Raw genomic sequence first — 22,693 nt, forward strand, 5'->3', positions numbered from 1 at the left:
GAGTAGAAGTGGTTGCAACACTCATTGATTTTTTTTCAAACACTATGCTTGCAGGTGAATCAATAATTTAACACCTTGAATGAGTTTGTCAAATTCCTTGGAACCAGCAGCTATAAAATGTGTACGTTCAAGTGTGCCTTAAGGAAATATTGAAAATCTATCTGATGTTATACATACTGAAAGAATTAAGTGTCAAAATACTTTCCTTCAAGTACTTTAAAATGCCAAATACATACATATTCAGCTCAGTTACCATGGATAAAAACTCTTAAGTCGTATCCCCCTCCCCCCCCAAAAAATTCTCGCATTGTTTTTGTGATGCTTTCATTTAAAGTCTTTCTGTCGCGGTTTGGAGGGAAGTTACCGCAAAGTCATCTCAACTTTTGACACTATAAACCAAGTATTTTTGCAAAGTAACGCACTTCAGCTTCGAGAGACGTCAGAAGTATTGCACGAGAAAATCTCACGATTAACTGCGAGACTTGGATTCTCCAAAATTTTGTCCGGGCCAAAGAGCGACAGCGGATGGGGGGGATCGACTCTCGGAGATGCTCGGGTCAAGGTAAAGAGGAAAAAAAACTCCCGCTTTGTGCAGACACTTACTGCAGAGCACGGACACGATTGACAGGCAGAGAGGAGCTTGAGTTCCTCGGCAGGCAGTCTCGTTTCTCGTGGACCGATAACAACACTCTGACATCCTCGCACACGCACACTCACTCATGTTTGGCTGACAGATTGTTTTGCATGAGCTGTGCGCTCCACGAGTGCAATTCGTTTAAACACAGATTGCAGTTTTTGGATGCTTTGTGAACACGAAACTATCCCTGTGCTGACTTTTGTGTTTGCTGGGGTGTGCTGTTGTGTTGTGGATGGCTCCGTGATGCCATGATAGGGGCGTAATCTCATGCGCACTTTCTAAAAAATAATATGTGGCTCAGTGATGCGCTGGAGGTGAGGCAGCTGATGCAGAGGCAGGCTGAGGATGCGGGGGCAGATACTCTGCGATCTGAGTGACTGACACGCTTGTTATTAATCGAAGACGCTTCAATAAAGCACTGTCAGAGTGACACATCCACGAAGAAATGGAACAGGTATCCTAACGTGTAATGTGCATGAGGGGAAATCACTGGAAATCCCAAATTCCCAAAAGCTTTGAAGAGCGAATAATATCCCGCAAAACTGCAGCACTTTATTCTATTTTTTCCTCCCCATGAGGCTAGAAATCTGTAAATGGAAATTCTGAGGGAAAGTCATAATTTGTTATTTTGTTATTTTATCTTTGAAAACATGCAAGTTTGGATGCTGTTTGATTGTAATTGCTGTGTTACATGAGGTGATGGGTAGTGTAAGTGATTCCCTTTTTGATTCCGCGTGCAAAACAACTTATTGTTGAGTATCTTTTTAAAAGATTCTCCCTTCTCCATACACTATGAATTTCATTCTTTTAATCCATACGCATCCCTACACCAGATGTTTTATACCCTTCTCAGCATTTGATCCCACAACAGTTAGAGACTTAAATTCAGATGCAATGAAAAACATGCAGCACAAGCCTGTGCTGCACTTTATTTAATGTCATTCTTTTTACTGATAAATAGAGCAAACAAATTATGATTAATTATTTTAGTAGATTAGTAGATACCAATAGCTAAATCTTTATAAATAAGTGAAGTGAAGATTTGCATGTAATAACCCAAATTGAATGCTGTGGTTCACCTACATTTACATTTCACTCACATTTAGCAGATGCTTTTATCTAAAGCAACTTACAAGTGAGGATATAACAATGCAGCCAACATCAAAGCTAACAGTAAACTACATAGAATGAAACCACTAATCTGACTCTGTCAGAGGTGACAGGGGGGACAGTGTAGAAATAGAGTGCAGGCAAAGAGGCACGTACAGAAAGTGCAGTAGAGGGGCTTGAGAAGTAAAGGGTAAGTGCTCGGCTAGGAGATGCTCTCTGAAGAGCTGGGTCTTCAAGAGTTTCTTGAAGATAGACAGGGACGCTCCTGTTCTGGTAGCACTTGGTAGGTCATTCCACCATCGTGGGACGACACAAGAACAGTGTCTGGATTGTCTTGTACGTGGTGTAGGCACTGCTAGACGACAATCCTTTGAGTGACCAAGTCATGACGTAAGCCTTTGTGAGAGCATTCAAGTAGATGGGAGTTGTTAATACTGAATTAAAAACTTGTAATATTATGTGATTTTTTTAGATAACTTTGCTGTTTAGTAAAGCTTTTTTAAATCTTTTTTTCAACAGCTGCATTTTTTTTGGTCGTCATGGCCAGTTCTGATTAACCACGTGGGAGTGGACCACATGGGAGTGGTGACACTCTGTATCGTCCGAGGGTAGAAACATGGCCACAAAGGAAATGAAACTTCTTTATTTTAGGCCTTGGAAGAGTTTAAGAGTGTAGAACATCTCGACTAAATATGTTGACGCTCCATTCCTGATCTGTAAATGCTGTGAGGACAACTTTCTCTCTCTGAGTTTCATGCACTGCTCCTGGATGGAGAACAGACTGACGTGAGCTGTACATGTTCACTTTCATTGTCAGCAGGAGTAGTAGACCTATGCGCTATTTAGTTGGGAATAAAGTTTGAAAAATCTTTCTTTTATTTTGTTTTATGTTGTGTAAATCAAAACGTCAAAAAACCTTTGTTCTGATTGAACACTTTGCAGCATGTCCACACATGTCACTTGTGTGTAAATTTCTAATCAGAATGATTTTAATCAGATGACAGAAATATCTGTATGAATAAACATAGCTGAGTCTTACTGTTATCAATATCTATATAGAGCAGAGAAAAGTTTGAATAAACCTCAAGTAGCATCATGCAACAGCCATGCCTGTGTTGTTAGTGTAAAAGGTAATTTTTATCACTTTACATTTGAATGGTTGTAGCCACTAAGATGTCACCCACTGGGGTGACCGCCCTTTAAAGGTTGTTATTATGGATTGGGTTGTTGCCATCTTGTTTTTATCGATTATCTATTATCGATTATATATCTATTTTTTCCCACACACTTTTTCTTTAAACCAGAAGCAACCATGTTTAGAAGCCAGAGGGATAAGTGCTCATGGTGCAGTCCAGCTCATGGCTGGCGCTTATCCCAGCGGTCATCGGGTGAGAGGGGGGGGTACACCCTGGACAGGTCGCCAGTCCATCACTAGAATTCCAATAGAGCATTAAAATTGGAAAACATTTAGAAATGAATCCCTTAATAGGCTCCATGTTCAATTATCTGAAAAATAAGTCAGAGACATGGTGAAGTAAAGAAGCTACTTGAAGCTACTTCCTCATTGGTTTCACTTTTCAGACCCAGCAACTATATTCCATCTTTTATCCACATTTTTAGCTCAAACTACTTCCTAGTGGCCAAAAAATTTACAAATGCTCCTGTAAAGTAAATAATATGAATTACTGATCTATCTTAGATCGCATAACAAAGGTACTCTGACAAAATACACTGCCAAAGAGTCTCCACTTGTGTTTCACTAAGAGCTTAAAAGCTGTTTAAAACTAAGGCAGGTTGTTATTTAATCCTAACTGATGCAGTGAGTGGCTTCTTATTCCTTAAACGACCACGTCACAAGAAAAATCCTGGGATCTTTGGATCCTGAACCTACTGAAATTGAGTTAAGTACTGTCCAGCTCATTGTCCAAACCTATAGGGATAGTGGTGAAAGATTAATCCTGGAGAAGGAAGTATGGTCATAAGAACATGTAATGAAATCAAGTAGAAGAAAATCAACAGAGGAGCTCACATTCTTGCTTATTAGTGAGATTTTTCCCAAAAGAACAATGCGAAGAGTACCAAAGGTATTGGGACTAAACAGCTGTGTAGCTTTAAGAAAACCACTTGTCCGTGAGGCTAATAAAAAAAAAAAGGCAGCAGTTTTCTGGGGAGCATAAAGATTAGACTCTGGAGCAATGAGTAAAGGCCATGTTGTCTGATGAGTCCAGATTTGCCTTGTTCCAGAGTGATGGGTGCCATTAGGGTAAGAAGAGTGGTGGATAAAGTGCTTAACCCATCATGCCTAATGCCCACTGTACAAGCCTGTTGAGGCAGCATTCCATTCTCAGGTTGCTTTAGTTGGTCAGGTCTGGTTTCATCAATGTTATATAAAAAATTTTTTTCCATGATGTTCCCGGCATATTCCAAGATGATAATGAAAGGTTTCATTCATCTCAAATCGTGTAAGAATGATTTAATGGAGCACGAGACATCATTTGCACACATTGATTGGCTACTACAGACCCCCACTGAAAATCTTTGGGATATGCTGAAGACTTCTTTTTGAAGACTTTTCCCAGCATTCTAACTCTCCCATCATCAATACAAGATCTAGCCAAAAAATGAATGCACGACTTAATCAAAGTTGAAGATGATCCAACCAAATATTAGCCTTTGTTAGCATTGGGCCTGGCAGTTTATGTCTTTTCAAAATTTTGATTTTAATGGCTGCAGCTAAACTGTTAATCCAGAAGAACACGACCAGCAGGGCTGTCCTCTTAGATGTCAGCATTTTTAAGGACATTATAGATTAGGTAAATATAGGAAAAAGGTTGAGTCTATCCTGTTGATGGTTTTCTTTTGCAGAACAGGGAGTAAGTTGGTTGAGGGGAGAAGTAGTAAAAAAAATCCTAATAGCCCCAGAATGGTTGAAGATAATCCTGCCTTTTCTGTGACCTTATCACCTCAGTGTTAATAGATGTTACAAAGAAGGTGCTTTCAAGGGAGAGATCACAGCTCAGGTTTCTATTATTGTGACGTCTCTTGAGATGGCACGCATATCTCGTACCGGCTTAGTGGGAAGGCTGGCGGGAGATCTCAGTGTGAAAGATAAATGCTGTGAAGGTGCAGGGAAAGAAAGTGCACAGGTTTAAAATGCTACGGAGGAGAGCAGGGGTGCACTACAACTGACTAATTGTGTTTTAAATTGGGTCTTTGAGTGCACAATGGGGAATGGGATTCCTCTGAGCTCCCCACTGAAGCATCCAAGGATGAGAAAGTTGTCAGATTTGTAGGTCAGGCTGTTGGGGTGGTTGTTAGGCAGATTTTCTCATAAGTCCAGATGTCACCTTGGTTTTTATTCAAGACTATATTAGATGTTTGCTAAGTTTCGATATGTCTTTGCTTTCCCCGAGTTCCCTTTTTCAGCTTTCACATCAACATAAAACAGTTTCGATGGTAGATGTACAACGTCATAGAACAGTGTTGTAAATGTCCCATCTCTTTTCTTTTGACTCAACAGTGAACTTATTGTCCTTCCTACTAATCTGTGTACTGTTCATGTTATCTGCCATGTAGTGTTAAAAACCTAACTACCTTTCACTATTTTAGAGGGAGTTGCAGGAGTGTATCCTGGTCCCATCTGGAGCTTATCCAAACCTGACCCGGTTTTGGTGTTCTACGTTAGAGTGTAGCTCCTCTGGGACATGTCCCCTCCTCATGCTGACAAAGGAAAGAAGGCCACAGCTCACCCATCTTTGCACAGCTCAACATAGCCTAACAGAACCGAAGCCCAGCATCACCTAATCCTGCCTCAGTGCCTGCTCTAAAGACCCTAAAGGTGCATGCGTTACAGTTTCACACTCATTGTAGGTCACTTGGTCTTCCTTCCTCCTCCATTTTGGAAAGGGCTTCCGGGGATATTTTGCCCTACAAAAAATAATTATGTTATCTCCCTAATTCCCAATTATTATGCACAGGCTTATTTAAGAAAAAGGATTAGATTTTCCCTCATTTTTGGTCGCAGCACCAGTGAGCTGAGAATGAATTTCACCATGACACTCCTCTCCTCCTCTGCAGCAAGGGGTCCTACACTTGGATGAACTGGGGGAGGAGAGAGCACAGCGAGGCTGTCATGTAAGCTGTCTCCTCTGGGGCCACCTCTCGGTGCACAGTGCTTCCTGCCTCAGGTAGAAGCCTCAGTGTTTCTGCTGCTGAGGCGTCATTCTGCTTTCTCTCCTCTCTACTCCCTCCAGCTAAGCAGGCAACACGTCCTCTCTCAAAGAACTGAAATGGAGAAGGTAAGATGTCTCTTCAGCATTGTTTCTTCTTCTGCACTTTCTCCCTTTTCTTACACAGCAGAGGCATGTTTCGTTTTGTGCAGCGGTTTCTACTTTTGCTCTGGTAGCCTTTCAGTGTAAAGTTCATGTGATTTCTGTGTTTGCTTTGCTCTCTCCTCAGCTCAAAAGTAATGTCAGATGTTTGGAGGACGGTTGTTTTTGCTTTGCACAAGGCATAGGGTTTTTAATTAGATTGAACAAGATATTCATAGCTCTTAAATTGGTAGGAAGTCACCTGCAGATGATGAATATTTCCACAGGGATAGATTTACATAGGGATAGATTTAAGTATAACTGAAGTGAAAGGATTATACGCAATACAGCTTTAATGTTCTTTTATTAGCTCATATCTCAAATGAGAGATGATGTAAACTCAAGAGACTAAGAGACTTTTGAAATATATATATGATATTGGTTAGAAAACTAAATCAATGTTGAATTGATGAGTTCATAGCAATTGATGCTGTTGCACACTTTTAGTTTTATCCTTACAAGGAGCTAATTAATATTTCCCAGAAATGTCTTTAGGCAAGACAATATATAGCAATTCTTCGAAGTGTGAATTAGCCCAAAATAAAGCAGCAACACATATTTTTCTGACATGTGTCACCTCAGTTTTTTATCACATTGTCCTGTATGTGTGTGTGTGTGTGTGATAGTATTTACTGTACACTTTAAATAGAGGATGTTTTTCTTTCAGATCTGTTCAGAGTGCACAGAGCCAACACTTGCACAGAGTCTGTGTACTCTGTGCAACAAGTGGTTGTGTTACCAGTGCACAGATGTGCACCAGCATCAGAGAGCCCCAACAGCTTCTCAGTACGCAGACTCATGCCAGCAACAGAGGCCTAGTGCCACCCAGTGTCCTGACCTGCTGCAGAGAGGCTCCAGCTCCCTGCCTCCTACTGGACAAGGCAAGGCATTTGTGTATATGTCACGGCTGTGTTTCCTTCACTTTGCAGGCTGGTGTAACAAATTCATTGATATTCTATCTGCCATTTTAAAACCTTTTTTTTTGTTTTCCCTCTGTGCTCAGGTTGTGTTTTATTGTTGATAATCATCCAGTAGGAACCATTGCAATGAATAATGCATGAGTGTGGAAATGGTTTATTACAGTTCCTGGAGATTCTTTTGTTTTTTATTACATCTATCACATGGCCCAGATTCTGAGGTTCTTGAATTATTTGATTTATTTTTTCCAATGTTACTGTGTTACTATTTTAAGCCCCTTAAATATGCCCAGCAGCATTGTTGCCTTCATTTACAGGTCTACCCAGCACAAGTTGTCAGATCATAATGAGCTTGTCCTGCACATCTTAACTGTGATATGGGTGTGATATGTTTGGTTTGTGCACTTGTGAGAAAAGCTGTGTGACTGCGCTGACAGACAGGATGTGGTCAGTCATATCAGGCTGATGCACCCAGGGTGATGCTCAGCTCTCTGCCACAAAGATCTGTGATCATCTGCAGGCAGGAGGGGGTTGGCTGATGTGAGCTGGCCAGCAGAGAGCAGCAGGGCTGTGTTATTTAGCCACATCAAGCTGTTGTTAGATGTTATCTGACCCAAAAGTCAGCTGATCTATTTAGAAATGTGTAAGAAACTCTTTAGTATTGTTTTAATATGTCTGTGTGTTGTTGATGATACTTCAAAGCCCAGCACTGAAAAATTGTTTACTTATTCACTGTCAACCAACTCTAGTCCCTTTGTAACCTCAACTTCCTTCAGCTCAACCTATTTCCCACAAGTGAATATATTGTTTTGTATCCAAGCACAGACATGGGCCAGCTTAAATATAGCAGCAACTGCAGCCCTAGGCAGAACTTTAATATACTATATATGAAAACATATACATATACATATACTATATATGAAAACATATACATATACATATACTATATATGAAAACATATACATATACATATACATATACATATACATATACATATACATATACATATACATATACATATACATATACATAAGCAAATGCACTGTTCATCTGTCAATGAGTTTACTGACAGATGGGACTTGCTGGTTTTGTCATTGTGGTCAGATTTCAAAAGAACAAAATGATCAGGCTGAAACTTTAACAATATGTTATCTCAGTATCTTCAGAACAAACAATCTGCCAAACACTTCAGTAAACCAAAGGAAAGCGACATGCCAAGATTCATCTTTAAGGTGTTTTGATCAAAAATGTCCCATTTGTTTGACTTTAAGAAACCATATTTAGAGAACGGGAGGCTGTGATCGTCGATAGATCCCCTCATGTCACTGCACACAGTTTCTCTATCTCTGTGCATGGAACACATAAACCTCTTTGTTGTTATTATTATTGTCACTCATGCACCTCAGCTGAATTAAAAACCTCCTGGATCCAGACTGACGTCACATCAGAGCCGGGCCATGCCTCACCTGTAGTGAAGTTTTATGCATATCCATTCGTAATCTTTTGACTGATCCTTGCTGAAAAACAAGTGCGCAAAACAAGCAAACTGTACAAACTGTACAAACAACATCATCACCTCCTGTCAGATGTAAGAATTACAATTTGCTGTTTCTTTGGTTATAGTATCTGCTGGACCATTTCTTGGCTGAACTGTTATTTCTATAATGTGACTTTCGACTGGCTTAAACACAGTTTAGATCAAACTTGATGCTTTAACTCGTAAAATGACGCATTACAAACTGCACTAATTTTATGAAATAGTATACTCTTCCAGTCTCCTAAGTGGGCACAGTCAAAGAGTTGTGAAGTTTTCCAAAAATGAAGGGTGAACAGGGATGTGTCACTCTCACTGGGATCAAAACAATTATAATTCTCCTTCTGAATTTATATTACAATTAAACAATCTTATGACACAGTTAATCTAATATTTTTAGCTGTCAGCAGGCGTTTTGTTAATGTTTACAACTTGGTTACATATTGTGGCAGAGACTGATAACCCCATTCAGCTGATGTGCTTTCAGAGTGCAACTCACCGAGCTCTTTCTCTGTTGGGAGTAACCCACATTGCCTTGATTTTTCCAAACTGGCCGACCAGTCAGAGCAAGCAAGGAGTTGGGGAATCCTTCAAAAGACAGAAGCTTAAACTTATTTCAGACAAAAGGCAAAGAGACAGTTTCTTTACAATAGGAGAAAATAATATGAATTTTAACTACCTTTTCAAGTGAATCCCCGAAAAATGTAATGAACCTCAATCTAAATTAGCATAATATGAGCTTTGTTAAATGCTTAATTGCACATCATTTGTTCTGTTCTGATTACTTCAAAGGATGTATTTTAGGTGATAACAGTGAACAACTTAGAAAAATGACAAACTGATGCAATGCTGCAAACACAATGTGGATTTTCCACTTGGCTTCGAATAAAAAAATCAAACTCTCTCTCTACAAACTAGTTCTTTTAATTAGCTCGGTAGAATTTGGTTTTCACTGTAGAGATGTGGTTGAGCAGATGGCACTTTACTACAATGACTTCTCTCTTCTAATGCATTTTTGAGGAGATTCACTATAATGCAGCATGGTGGCAGTTCTGCTCTAGCTCCAGGTGTAAATTGCCTATTGACTGCCGCTAATGCTCTCTGTCCCCTCTCCCTCCTCCCTCTCTGTGTTTTTCAGGTCCGGGGTCATATCCTTGTTCTCTCCTCATGTGCCACTCTCACAGACAGGAGCCCTTGGAGCTTTTTTGTGAGTCATGTGACCTTCTGTGCTGCAGCAGCTGTCACCTGTCCTCCCACAAAAACCACAGGTCAGTCCTCAAAAACACTGCACAAGGACAATGCAGAGAAAGGCTAACCGCAGGTTAAACACTTCCTCTGAGCTGAAGCGCTCTTTAACTGCCCTGTCATTTCTATCTTGTGTATCTGCATACACTACCCTTGGCCAGCCTAACTTTCATTAAGTATTCATACACTTTTGTTTTCTGTGATGATACGTGCACTAACTGTCTCGAAGGTCACCTGCATAATGTCATGTTCTCAGGGGAAACACATTTTATTCTGGTGTTCTGCCTGAAGAATAAATTAGTTAACTTCCTGTGTTTTGGACACTGTGATCTCTCGTGTGTTTAGGGTGATGCAGATTGGGAAGGCCCTGCAGGATCAGCAGTGGCTGATTGACAATCTGATGGTGCAAGTGGAAGAGAGGAGGTCTGCAGTGGAGAACAATGCTAAACAGATAGAAGACAGGTTGGGTTCAATTTACAGAGTCATGATCATGTTAAAGTTTAAATTAATAGAATACATTTTGCTTTCTTGTCCATTTTGAAGGGACTGAAACCTTTCTCCCCCTTTTCTGTCTCTGTAGACTGCATGTAGTAAAGATTGCACACAGGAAGGCAGAGAACCAGATTAAGATGGCAAAAATGATTATGATGAACGAGCTTAACAAACGAGTCAACCTATTAATAGAGCAACTGGAGGTAATTACTTTTTCTTTCTTTCGCTGTTATCGGACAGTCAGCCGTGAGTGTTCCTGCAGAGAATCCATAATTGTCATAATACAATCTTCAAAGAGAGCGAGCATACAGGAGTCCATATTAAATATGTTCAAACTGGCATCTCAGGAGCTACATCCGTCAAAAAAGGCACCGCTGTTTAGACTACAGTCTGAGTCTTGCCACCACGCTCTTCATTTTTCAGTAGATACATATGACTTCATGCATATTTCTGGATTTTTCTGTAGAAGATTTCAGAGGATTTTCAGCAGCGTCTGGAGGACCAGCTGCAAGGGGCGATAGAGATATGTGGCCAGCTGGACCACATTCAGAAGTTCATCACCTGGGCCACGACCCACCACTGCAGAGGCCCGGTGCTCTTCAGTAGGGCTTTGGTGAGACAGTCAACAGACATCCTCTGTCCCACTGTTACACACACATGCACGCACCATTCTCACAGGGAAGTAATAATTCACTTCTTTGTGGAGGTAGAACAACAAGTTCAATGTCTTTTTTTTAATCTTCTTTAAATAAAAGTAACCCCCTCTCACATTTATATTTTAAGGGGAACTATGATTATACTTGTAAAGGCCAGCTTGCTTAACATAGATATTCCTACTCAGCCTGCAAAAAAAAGTTGTCCTGCTCAATGTCCTCTGTGTATATGAAGGTTCTGTCCCGTAGCAAGCCTGAGGAAATTGCTGAAGTTGCATCAGGAGCTTTTATTTAAGCTTGAGCTGAGATACTACAGAATCTGTGTTTTTGGATCATGGAGTTTGAAAGCTGGAGACATTTATCAGGCAGCCAGGGTTTAAAAATAGACAAGATGCATTATAGGTGCTGTTGACTAGTGTTTTTGGAGCTTTACTCATACAAGGGACAAAAAGATGGCATATCTTTGGTTTCTTTGTACATGCTTTGATCAAAGTTGGGGCAGATGTGTCTCTCATGATACCTGCAACATGACCAATTAACACCCAGTCCAACATATGGGTATGCCAGTTACCATATTCACAGGGTGCCTCAGGTTTTAATTGGCTCAATATTTTGGGAGCACACAGTAGACCTGCTTATAGTTTGATTCCAGGCAACAGACCTGTGTGGCCTGTCATCTGTTTCTCGAATTTGAGATGTTTATTAGTGGTAGATGTGACATACTTTAGTTCTCTTCTAAACAGTGGTAATTGTTGGTTAAATTTGGTTTCAACCTGCTGGAGTAAAAATTAAAAAAATCCAAAATGATCAGTCATCATTATATAGAGATGGTGAATGTTTTTTATTGCTCTGTTTGTTCATCCTGTAGATTTCACTCCAGATGCAGCAGCTGCTGGAGGCGTCTCTCCACCCAGATTCTTGGAGTCCTGTCAAGATCAAATTCAACTGGGATGCAAGTTACTGGACGAAGCACATTTCTTCTTTAGGTAAAAAGATTGCAATTACGCCAAGATGATTGTAATAAAATGTTGCATCTTTAAGTCAAATTTTTTCCGAATAAAAATTGAAAAAAGTTTAAAATAAATGTTGCCATGACTGAGTGAGCTATATGAAGGTTTATGAAATGTTTTGTTAGTTTTGTCAGTTTGTCTCAAATGAACTAAAAGATATTTTAACACGCACACAAATTCTAAGATAAACCCATACTATTCATATCTGTCTTTTTTCAACAGTTGTATTTTCAAGCGTGACTCACAATGTGTTATTTTTTAACAGAGCTCTTACTGTAACACTGTTGTTCTGCAGGCCAGCTGATTGTTGAGGGGGGAAACTGCTCTTATCCTTCCGGCTTGGCCTGTTCTAGTATTATGAGGCCCCAGCCCATCGCCTGCTTTGCTGTGCCAACTGTATTTCACAGAGGCAGAGAGCCAGGATGCGGGTACCAGGCCTGCTGTGAGCCCCAGATGTGCTGCCTACATAGCATTCCCCCTCAGTTAGAGCTGGCGAGTCTGGATAAAAGCCAAATGGAAACCACACTTTATAACTCCAGCTGTACTCAGCCTGGTCTTATCTCTGCCTCCCTACGCCAGAGTCAGCAACTCCAGAGATGTTGGAACACAGAAAGTTCCTTGCAGTGTTCTCCTCCCACATCCCCCGTCCCAATCGTAGGACCCATCCAGCTCAACTGCAGCCGGGGATCTGGAGCACAACCACAGGCTGCTGACTCCCTTCCCCACTCTCAGTCTATACCCTACCTCTCTTGTCACCAGAGAGAAGCTCTTCCAGACAGCCAGAGTCAGGTAAGTGCAGACCGCAGCAGGCTTGGCCTGGTGAAGGCGAAGTGTTCGACAACCACAGCTCAGCAGCAGGATCTCAGTCAAACAGCATTGACCAGGAATGTGATGACTGAGGAGAGCTGGAAAGAGAGATGCAGAGTGGAGGAGACTTGTGGACAAACGGCAGCAGTTGAAAGCAGAGAGCTGCTGGATGAGGAACTGCAGGCAAGCAGGAGGGAGCAGAGTCCTGTCCAGCAGCTGCAGCAGCTTCAAGCTACTTTAGCAGCAGAGCAGCTGAGGATCCGACCTGCACTGACGCTCAGAGACCACAGAGATGGCAAGGTGAGGATAAAAAATAGACCTTACAACCAAAAGCTGAATAGATATACAAGTGCAACAATAATATAAATTTTCATTTATATAATGATTTAATGATTTATATACATTTTCACACATTACACTGATGCAGAAACGTTAAAGGATGTACTACATACTGTATAACAAAGAGAAACATTTGCCTTGACTTATAAAAAAAGAAAGGACCTTTTTTTTTTATAAAATTGAACAATTACAACATTTTGAAAGATGAATAAGTAGATTTTTATTCAGAACACGCTCCACATATTAGTTTCATGATAACAAAAACTCCTATTCTCATAATGTAATGTAATGTAGCAAAACAACAGAGCTGCACAAACTGTTTGAGAGTTTACCAAGACAACAAACTGTGGGGAACTTTTTCACACTTCAGTCCTCGGTTTTTCATTTCACACGTGGTTCAGCGAGTTTCTATGGGTTCCAATGAGTTTTTAACTCAACTCGCATCTCCTATCAGGGTAAACCACACAAAGCTGTTTATATTCACTTCTCATAAAACCACTGCTGATCGGTCAGTGCCATTTCCTCTGAAAACACAGATGTTCAAATACTCTCTCAACAGTGTTTGAATGTTTTACAACTGGGAAAGTGTTATGGAAAGGGACTTTTGAATTTGAGGCAGCATTCAGTTTCAATAAATACCCATTAATGACTAAAACTAAAAGGAACACTTTATTTTAAAGCCAGAACGTTCACTTCCTAAAGTTGACAGCTTGCCTGAAAACAGATGGTACAACAGAAACCTTCTCCTGCTTCTATAAAGAAAGGAGGATGGGAAACAAAGAGCAGCTCTGACAATTAAAGCTGAGCAGTTCATAGAAATGGGTCCTAAAACGCAGGAGAGCACGCTTCATCATATTCATACTTGATGCCAGAGTGCTTTAGCAGCCGCATAATTACCTCTCTAAGAAATTCTCAAGATGGATGATTACAGGCACAAAGACATGTTATTTTTACATGTTCAAGTCACTGCATCTGAAAATGATACAAAGCCACTTGGGCACGCTAATTTATGTACTTAACCTGTCATTAATGAGTCACTAAGGGAATAGTGGGAGCTGCCAGTTTGATTTTTGACTTGGTTTGCACCAAGATAAATTCCTGCTTGCCATCGTTCCAGAGAGAAGGATTAGTCTGTTTTCCTCTATAATCTGAATCATGCATACCTCTCCCAGGGGGTGTAGATCAGGTGAGTGTTTTAATCGCGTGATTCTTAGGAGCATGTGCTCAGTTTAAGTCTGGCCTGAATATGTATGATGGTGTTCTAAAAAAAAAAAAGGTGTTAAATGATTAGTCAGTCCTCTTCCTTGCATTAGCTGAAGACACAGTTGAGCTGCTGAAAGAAGATTTGTGCATTAGTTACTTTGTAATGTAAGAGAGAAGGAGAGAGTGGTAGTAAGTGGTTTGCAGGTCTGGTTTAATCAAAGGACCACACTGAACCCCTGGTGCTGAATTTGCATTTGATAATTGGTGTGGTAAACACACCTTTCATTGCCCGTACAATAACATTAATATATGCAGCCTGCTTGTAAGGGCTGAGTTGTTATGAATGCTTTCTAAATAGGATCTGAGTGATGTTTTTACGAAATTGTCCACCAAACCCGTCCCACTCTTCCCTCTCCTTTCAGTTGTTAATGGCGTGAACAGGTGCATCTGTGCATTTGATTCAACTTGAAACCCTGTTCAGGTGTATTTATGTGTCTGACAGAGATCCACATCCCTGGAGGTGTCTGCGACAACCCACGAATGTGTATCTGATGTGCAGAGCAGCAGGCTCAGCCCTAGTTCAGTTTGTACAAGGAGAAAGAGACGCTCTCGTAGCATCCCGACAGAGCTGGCGGCCCCATCCACCAGCCCCTACACCGAGAGGCCTTCGGGATGCACTAACAGCCGAGAGGCAGAAGCTAGAAAGAAGGTAACCATGCATCAGAAAAAAAATCACACATGGGTAGAAACTGTGGCTGTGCTGTGAGAGAGAACTAGTCACAGTAACGTTACATGCTATCCATATATGACTTCTAGCATTGCAAAGACACACTAGTTGTATACGGTTATGTAATAATGCACGTATTCTATAGAAGTTGCCAAGAAGAGAGCACTAAGGGCACACATCGGTGAACACTGACAGCAGAGGAGAAAACAACTTTTGTCATTCAAAACAACGCTCCAGAGATGTAATCGGGTCATTAGAAGACGCAAACAACAACAAAAAAAAACACCTTTAGCAACAAGAATCTGTGACAGCTAAAACAGACTAAAATACAGTCAAAAGGAGCTTATAAAGAAAACAATAAACATGAATAAAATAGCCACAAAAACAACTGTATAAAATAACAAAAATGTACATATATTGCACATGTAAAATATTAAGATCTGCCTGGTAGCTGTTTGGGAGCTTATAACACATCGCGTGGTATTTATGAATTGATGGAAATGTTCAGCTGTCAGCTCAAAATATGAAAATCTGCATCTCATCCCTCTTGAAGCTAGAAGTTTGGGGCCACTCCAGCCACAGCTGGCAGAGAACAATCATATCTATATACACTTTTGTCAGAAAAATTAAAGGAAATTAATTAAAAAATATATAATTTCTGGTTCTAAAACCTCATTTTCAATTCGATGATAGATATCATGAAACAAAACTTGATGAGAGAAGGGTGAGGTAATTCACACACATGCCAAACAAAAGCGATACTTTCACATGTCAGTTCCAGCTTGAAAGGCATACGTGTAAAGTCGTAGAAATATTTGCGTTTTGCATGTTTGCTCAGTTCTGTTTTTCTCATTACAAAAGCTTGTGACTAAGTTTAACGTGATATTTACATTGTTCTCAGTATGACATCATGGATTCCAGACAGAGGAGAGCTTCAGATGGGGTGCTTTGTGTTGTCAAGGAAACTTTATCTGATATGGCCCCATCCAGAGGATGCCTGTCTCCTTTACTGTCCTATAAAATGGAGCCAGGTGCTGGAATATTCCATGAAATTAATTGATTTATCCTTAAACTAACAGGATACAAAAACTAAATGCTCAACTATCTTCGTCCTTTTTATTTTTTTTAGATCACCCTTTTGCTTTTGTATGTGAAGAGACTGATTATGGAGCCAAGGAGGAATACAGAGAGTCAAGAAACAGCTTTCAAAGGTGTGTAATTTCTGAGCTGTAGATGTAGAAACCATGAGGATACATTTTGGGTTTCATTACTCATCCTCTGCTTCCTTCTGAAGTAATGGAGATGTCCTGAGGGACTCAGGCAGGTCCAGGGTTCCTGTGGTGTGCTTGGAGCGCCTTAAAATACTTGTGGCACAGCTACCCCCACATGGACGAAGACAGAGCGATCCTTTGCCCGCCAGCGAGATGAACGAGAGCGAAAGGAACCCTCAGCAGAACACCTGGCTCAATGTTACACCAGAGGTTTGTCTGATTTTTTTTTATGCAGTACAGGATGTTTGTAAAAACATCTTATTCCTCACAGCATGGACAATGTTTTGAAATAAAAGTTAATCAAGTCACTTATCACTGTCAGTGCTTGCTTTCATGGTTACTGTTACTCTCTTGTTTAAACTTTGAACAGAGCCAGACTAGTGTTTTTTCTGTGTTTTCACTCTTTGTGCTAAGATAAGTTAACCAACCGGTACTCATAACTTCACACTCACATACAGCTGTTCGAGTAGTTTGGATCATCTCATCTAATTCTCACTGAGAAAATGAACGATAAAAAGTACATCAAGATGTCAGTTTAAGTTAATCCCAATAATATTTTTGAAAACCAGTACAGTAAAATGTGTCACTGTTAGGATTTACAGATTTGTTGTGCATAAAATGAGAATATGCAATTAAAAAATATTACATTGGGTTACCAGTTAGTTCAAAGGGTTGAGAATATACAGAGGCTCAAGTCCCGGCTCTGGGCCCTTTGCTGCATGTCCTTCCCCTCTTCCTCTCTGCCCCATTTCGTGTCAAGCAACTTAAATAAAGGTCACTAGTGCCCGAAAAAAATCCTTAAAGTAAAAAAGAAAAGTATTACAATAAAATATAAACCACTTTTCTAAACATGTTTCAAAGTTCCTTACACAATCCAAAAAGAGAATTTAATCAAAAGAAAAGCAACGATATGAAATATCATAGAATATTAGAGTTGTTTTGTCAAGTCAAATCAGACAAGGCTCTCAAATGAAAGCACGTTTTAAAAAGAGACCACTGACTCTTCTGTGCTGACTTTCTCAGGCAGCCTGTTTCACAGTTTAGGTGCTTTGACCACAAATGCTTCGCCACCTCCGGTCGTCAGTACTGAGAAACAAATGAAAGTCCCTTAAAGGATGGATCTCAGTTCAGATCTCAGGCTCCTATGGTACTAAAGGGTCAAATAAATAAAATGGTCAGAGGCTACAAAGAGCTTTGAATTTTAAAACACAACTATAGCCGATGCAAGCAGTGATGTGTTGTTTTCAGGGGTTTAATTTGAAGTTTTGCAGACATCCTCTCTTCTCTTCTCTTCTCTACTCAACATAGGAGAAAGCAGGAGGCTCTCGTAGCAGGGGGACCACCCGCTCACCAACAGCGCCACCATATGCAGAGAGACAAACCTGTAGTCAGTCTACCACACACTCAACCAGCAGTGACTTTGACAGCCACAACAACAGACCAAGACTCAGTTCTGACTCACAATATGTACCACAGAGTTACTCTTCACTTGATCTGGACTCTGACTCTGATCCCAGGTCAGTCTCTGAGGATGTTGTTGTTTTTCCGATTGATCCAGACCCACAGCAAGACTCAGATGCATCACCGGATTCTGATCCAAATGTGCAATCTTCATTTGAAGCTGAGCTTGAATGTGTGGTTGAGAAGAAGTCAGTAGCTGCAGGAAAGATGAGGCTATGTGACGATTCAGAGCCCAGTCTGGAATATGAGGCAGACCCAGAATCAGATGCAGGAGCAGGATCAGATGATGGTCAGGGGCTGGATGCTTATACCGAATCAGGTGACGCTCAGACAGAGTCTGACACCCAGCCTGAATATGATCCTAATTTTCAGACTGAGACTGATTCAGACGCTGTGTCTGATCAGCCTCCAGACTCCCAGGGCTCTGTGGAGTCTGAGCTTGACGTAGAATCCGAACCTGAACTGACCACTGATGACCCACAACCGCTTCGCTCTGATCTAGAAGAGGAGCCCCATGTTGGTCCCAGTCAGAGGCCTCTACTGATTGCAAATCCTGTTGCTCAGAGAGGCACAGAAGAGGTCCAATCTGAGCAGGATGGCGCTGAGATGGAGAATGAGGACTTCTGTGCAGTGTGTCTGATTGGAGGGGAGCTGTTGTGCTGTGACCGCTGTCCAAAAGTCTTCCACCTGTCTTGCCACATTCCCCCTCTGCTGAGCTTCCCCTTGTAAGCCTCTTAAACAGGAATCTGAAATGCATACGCTGAACATCTCACATCTTCTCTTAAATAGTTTACTCAAAGCTATCTTGACTAACCTGACTAACCTCTGTGTTATCCTGTTCAGAGGAGACTGGGTGTGCAGCCTGTGCAGAGATGTTGTACAACCGGAGGTTGAATACAACTGCGAGAATGAGAGAAGGCCTGGAGTACAAACAGTGCATGGACTGTCTGCATGTGACCAGAGAGTGAGACCTTCTATCAGCTGCATTAACAGAAACAAAGTCTGGCTTTCCCCCACTAAATTCCTGACAACTTATGTTGATATTTTCTTGTCTGTTTTTGCAGAAATGTGAGCGACTCACTCTCCTGATCCTCAGCAACATCTTGAGTGCTCCCTTCCATGAGCCCGTCAGTCCACTTGTGAGTGATCACCATGTTATCACAGTCTTATAATCATTTTCATAATACCATTTATTTTTAATTATACATACAGTCCCACAGTAGTTCCCTGAGGAGTTTTCCTCTTGTTTTAGCATGCACAAAAAACACTTGGATCGCAGCTATATTTGTCAGTGTTTTGGGGCTTAAAGGTTCCCCCGTGGATGTTTTCCTTTAAACAAAGTTACTTTCATATTCAATTTTTCTCATCAAAGCATAGTGAGCACGTCCCCAGGGCTACACAGCTGTGTTGAGTGCATTTTCATCTTCATAAAATATTTACCATGCTGATTTTTTAAAAAGAATTTGAGGCAGTCATTGCTTCCACTCAAGTTCACATCAACTCACAGTACTTTTTTCTGATAGACGGTTTTGTGAAACGCTTCAATCTGTTGTTAGTTGTTGACTAGTTTAAAACTGTTGGCAGAAATTCACGTTGGCTTGTCACACACCAACATACACTCACACTGCAAATGAACACGTCTATATACCACTTAAATAATAGTATGTTCACGGAAAATCCAGTTGGCTCTTGTTTTCAGCAGAAATATCGTAACTATTGCTTTCTAAAGATGATCCTTCAGCTTAATTCAAATTAATTATCATTTATTCTACACTGTCTTTTAAAGTAAAATTACATTTCTGCTCTAGCAGTTAAAACACATTTAAATTTTAAAGGGTGTTTTTGCAGTGCGCGTTCTAGTGTTCAAGAGATACATCAAACATACATTTAAATCTTGTCCCTTAGTGACATTTTGTTATGGCTCCAGCTCGAGCATCCTCTTGTTTTTTTTCCCTCTTTTAGTCGCCATCCCTTCACCTGCAGTACTGCTCTGAACAGTGATTGGTCAAATGTTGTCAGTCTTTGCCACAGTGCTTGTGTTATCTTAGATGACAGACCTCCTTTCTCTACCCACCTTAGTCCTTTCAGGACTCCAGTGCACAAATTAAAACAGCTGGTATAGTGAGTATCACTCAACTGATTTAACCTGATGCATGTAGGTATTGTGGGTGATGTCTTAAGGGCACATGCACAGTGCGTGCTCAGCTTTCAGGAAGAGGCGACCGTGCTTGTAATAGAATTTCTTGTCAGGGGTTTATGTGGTAGTAAAAAAGAAAAAAAATATTGTGTTAGTCAAACCAAAACCAGACTTTTAAAATGCATATTAACATGTTAGTCATACTAAAATGTACAAAAAGAGCTGTACAAACAGAAAATGTGGTAGGAGTTCATTCTGGGATGTAATGCCCTCAACTAGACTCAAATGATTCTAGTTGCTCTGTACATGCTGCAAAGTTCAAGCTATCTGCACTGTTCATAAAAACAGTAAAACACGAGTGTATATTGATACAGCTAAATACCCCAAAAAGCTACTCTCATTTCCGTTTTTCTTATGTCAGATGGCGAAACACATCAGAGATTGTGCCTAATAGTCCTTTCAGATTATGTGTCAACTATCGGTTATTTAAAGCTTTTCCACACAGTTGCTTTGCCCTAAAAAAAGAATATCCTGATTTTGTAACTAACAGTAACTAACTGTTATCTGACAAAAATCACCATTTATGCAACTTAAAGACAAATGTGCAATGAATTCAGGTGTGCCTACATGTACAAAGGCCTCCCACAGTGAAAGTTTGAAGCAGCAGAATGTCTTGAATGTTTACTGACACAATCCATAGCGCTGCAGCGTCAGACATATGAGTCAATAACTCAATTCCCCTCTTGTGCATGTTATACTGGGATGAGGACGATGGTCAAATTAAATGGCCAAGTCGAGCCATATCTGTAGCTTGACTCAACTGTGCTGATCGATGACACAGTGTGGTAAACTTAAACCCACGTGGTGCCTTCAGTATTATCACTTAAGGTTACCTACTTTTGGGTTATAGTGTTTCAGCATATGTTGTCATGGGTAGCTAGCTTCTTGGATGCCTGATTTTGATTAAGACTATGTTCCCAGCAGGTACCTTGTATATGGATGAAGGCACACTTCTCACAGTGATACATAATGCAATTTATGGGACATTTATGTAATGCATTTTTAAGAGGAAAATGCTTTAAGGTAATAAAACTGTAATGAGAGCTAATGTGGATTTTATGAAAGTCTTAAATGTTACTGCTTTGTCGTGCAGGCACGTCATTACTACCAGATCATCAAGAGGCCTATGGATCTGTCTGTGATCAGAGCCAGACTCAATAAGAGGAATCCCAGACATTACAGTTCACCAGATCAGTTTGTTGCTGACGTCTATCTCATGTTCCGCAACTGTGCAAAGTTCAATTATGTAAGTAAAACAAAAAAATCTGCATATTTTCTTATGATTGCAATTCTATTTATCGTTTGAATTTACAAAATCATCATCAATCAGAGCTTAGTTGATATGACTGTAACAGCACCTTTTATCACTGAAAACAGCCCGACTCTGAGGTGGCTCAAGCAGGCCGCAGCCTCGAGGCGTTCTTCACCTCCAAGATGAAAGACGTTTTCCCAGACAGAGTTTTCCCAGTTGCTGAGGCGGACTCTGACAGCGATGAGTATGATGAGGCCTACAAGACATCTGAGAGTGGCTTCCCCTGGCCAGAGAGGAGGGAGCAGTGCCACAGGAAGAGGAAGAGGCGGCAGTCGCTCAAATCGAGGCGAAATCACTTCTAACCAGAGTGTGTGTTATTACACAGTTTTTTTTCTTCAACACCCAGTGAGACAACAGCAGTGTTTTTATTCTGTGATGTTGAAGTAGCCCCATGTTGTGGTTCACAGTAATATGACTGCTGCCTTCTGATTACATCTGAACATATCTGAAGTACTAACAAATGTAAGAGTGGTTATTAATTCTGCAGGCAGCTCATCAAATAAGCAGAGTGTGGAAATTGGTTTAGGTTGCGGCACAAATGGAACTGGACCTCTTTGTATCTCGAACAGAGTTTGATGAGTTTCTCCCGTCGCCATGAAACATGTTGAAGTAGGCAGGTCATGTTGTAATTGTTGCTTTGTTATAAATGATGATTTGCTCCTAATGTACTGCGTTGCTTACCAGTCTATATACTGTATTTACATGCAGCAAAGAAAAATCAAAAACACATTGTGTCAGATGCTGGATTGTACAGAGAGGATGCTGCAGTCCGATGTTTTTGCCTCTTTATTAAGTAAGCTCTCTTTTTTAGGGGAACATAGTCATGACTATACACTGAAACTTTAATGCTGTAATTTGTCATATTCATTCAGTGTTTGACATATTATTAATGTGTGCCTGCTTAGAACCTTACTTTGCATTATGTGTCACTTACTAAAAGTCTGCCAGCAAATCTAGTTGATTTTATTCTTGATATATTTGGGGGACTTTATGGCTTTTTTATCCTAAACACAGCAGAAAATTATGTCCACTTTGTGTTTTTAACCTGAGTAATACAGACTCTGAGTGACTGTGGGCACTATGACCACTGTTAGTTCCTTATCTCAAACAATTTAAGAAAATTTAAATTTTTACTGAACCATAAATAAGTCTGTATGTACATTATGTAACGTGTCAGTGTCTACTTTATTTAATCAAACTCTTGTACTCTTTTATGATCTGAATATCTCAGGCTTGACAGAAGTGTAAGGTATTGATAGTCTTCAGTATTGATTGTTATAAAAATCTCCTCACTATTCGTAGAGCCATACTGTTAAAAGGATATATGTCATTATATTGTAACACTGTAGAGCAATTCTCATTTGAAAATGTGATCTACTTGCTCCCTGCAACTTAAGAAAGACTTTGC

General features: G+C 40.4%; 1 protein-coding gene across 1 annotated transcript; it reads left to right on the top strand.

Annotated features, from left to right (window-relative positions):
• The first annotated feature begins 411 nt into the window (after nucleotides 1-411).
• Nucleotides 412-21,972, top strand: trim66 (tripartite motif containing 66). Its single transcript, XM_072380647.1, has 18 exons — nucleotides 412-562; nucleotides 5,825-6,045; nucleotides 6,785-6,998; nucleotides 9,707-9,836; nucleotides 10,159-10,275; nucleotides 10,394-10,508; nucleotides 10,772-10,918; nucleotides 11,827-11,944; nucleotides 12,264-13,075; nucleotides 14,820-15,026; nucleotides 15,946-16,075; nucleotides 16,174-16,255; nucleotides 16,339-16,525; nucleotides 17,624-18,501; nucleotides 18,620-18,740; nucleotides 18,841-18,915; nucleotides 21,067-21,219; nucleotides 21,351-21,972. The coding sequence occupies exons 2-18, from the start codon at nucleotides 6,037-6,039 to the stop codon at nucleotides 21,585-21,587; spliced, it is 3,732 nt and encodes a 1,243-aa protein (XP_072236748.1). The 5' UTR covers nucleotides 412-562; nucleotides 5,825-6,036; the 3' UTR covers nucleotides 21,588-21,972.
• Nucleotides 21,973-22,693: the final 721 nt, after the last annotated feature.

This window comes from Leuresthes tenuis, unplaced genomic scaffold, assembly GCF_036924035.1.
Source record: "Leuresthes tenuis unplaced genomic scaffold, fLeuTen1.0.hap1 SCAF_2, whole genome shotgun sequence".
NCBI lineage: Eukaryota > Metazoa > Chordata > Actinopteri > Atheriniformes > Atherinopsidae > Leuresthes > Leuresthes tenuis.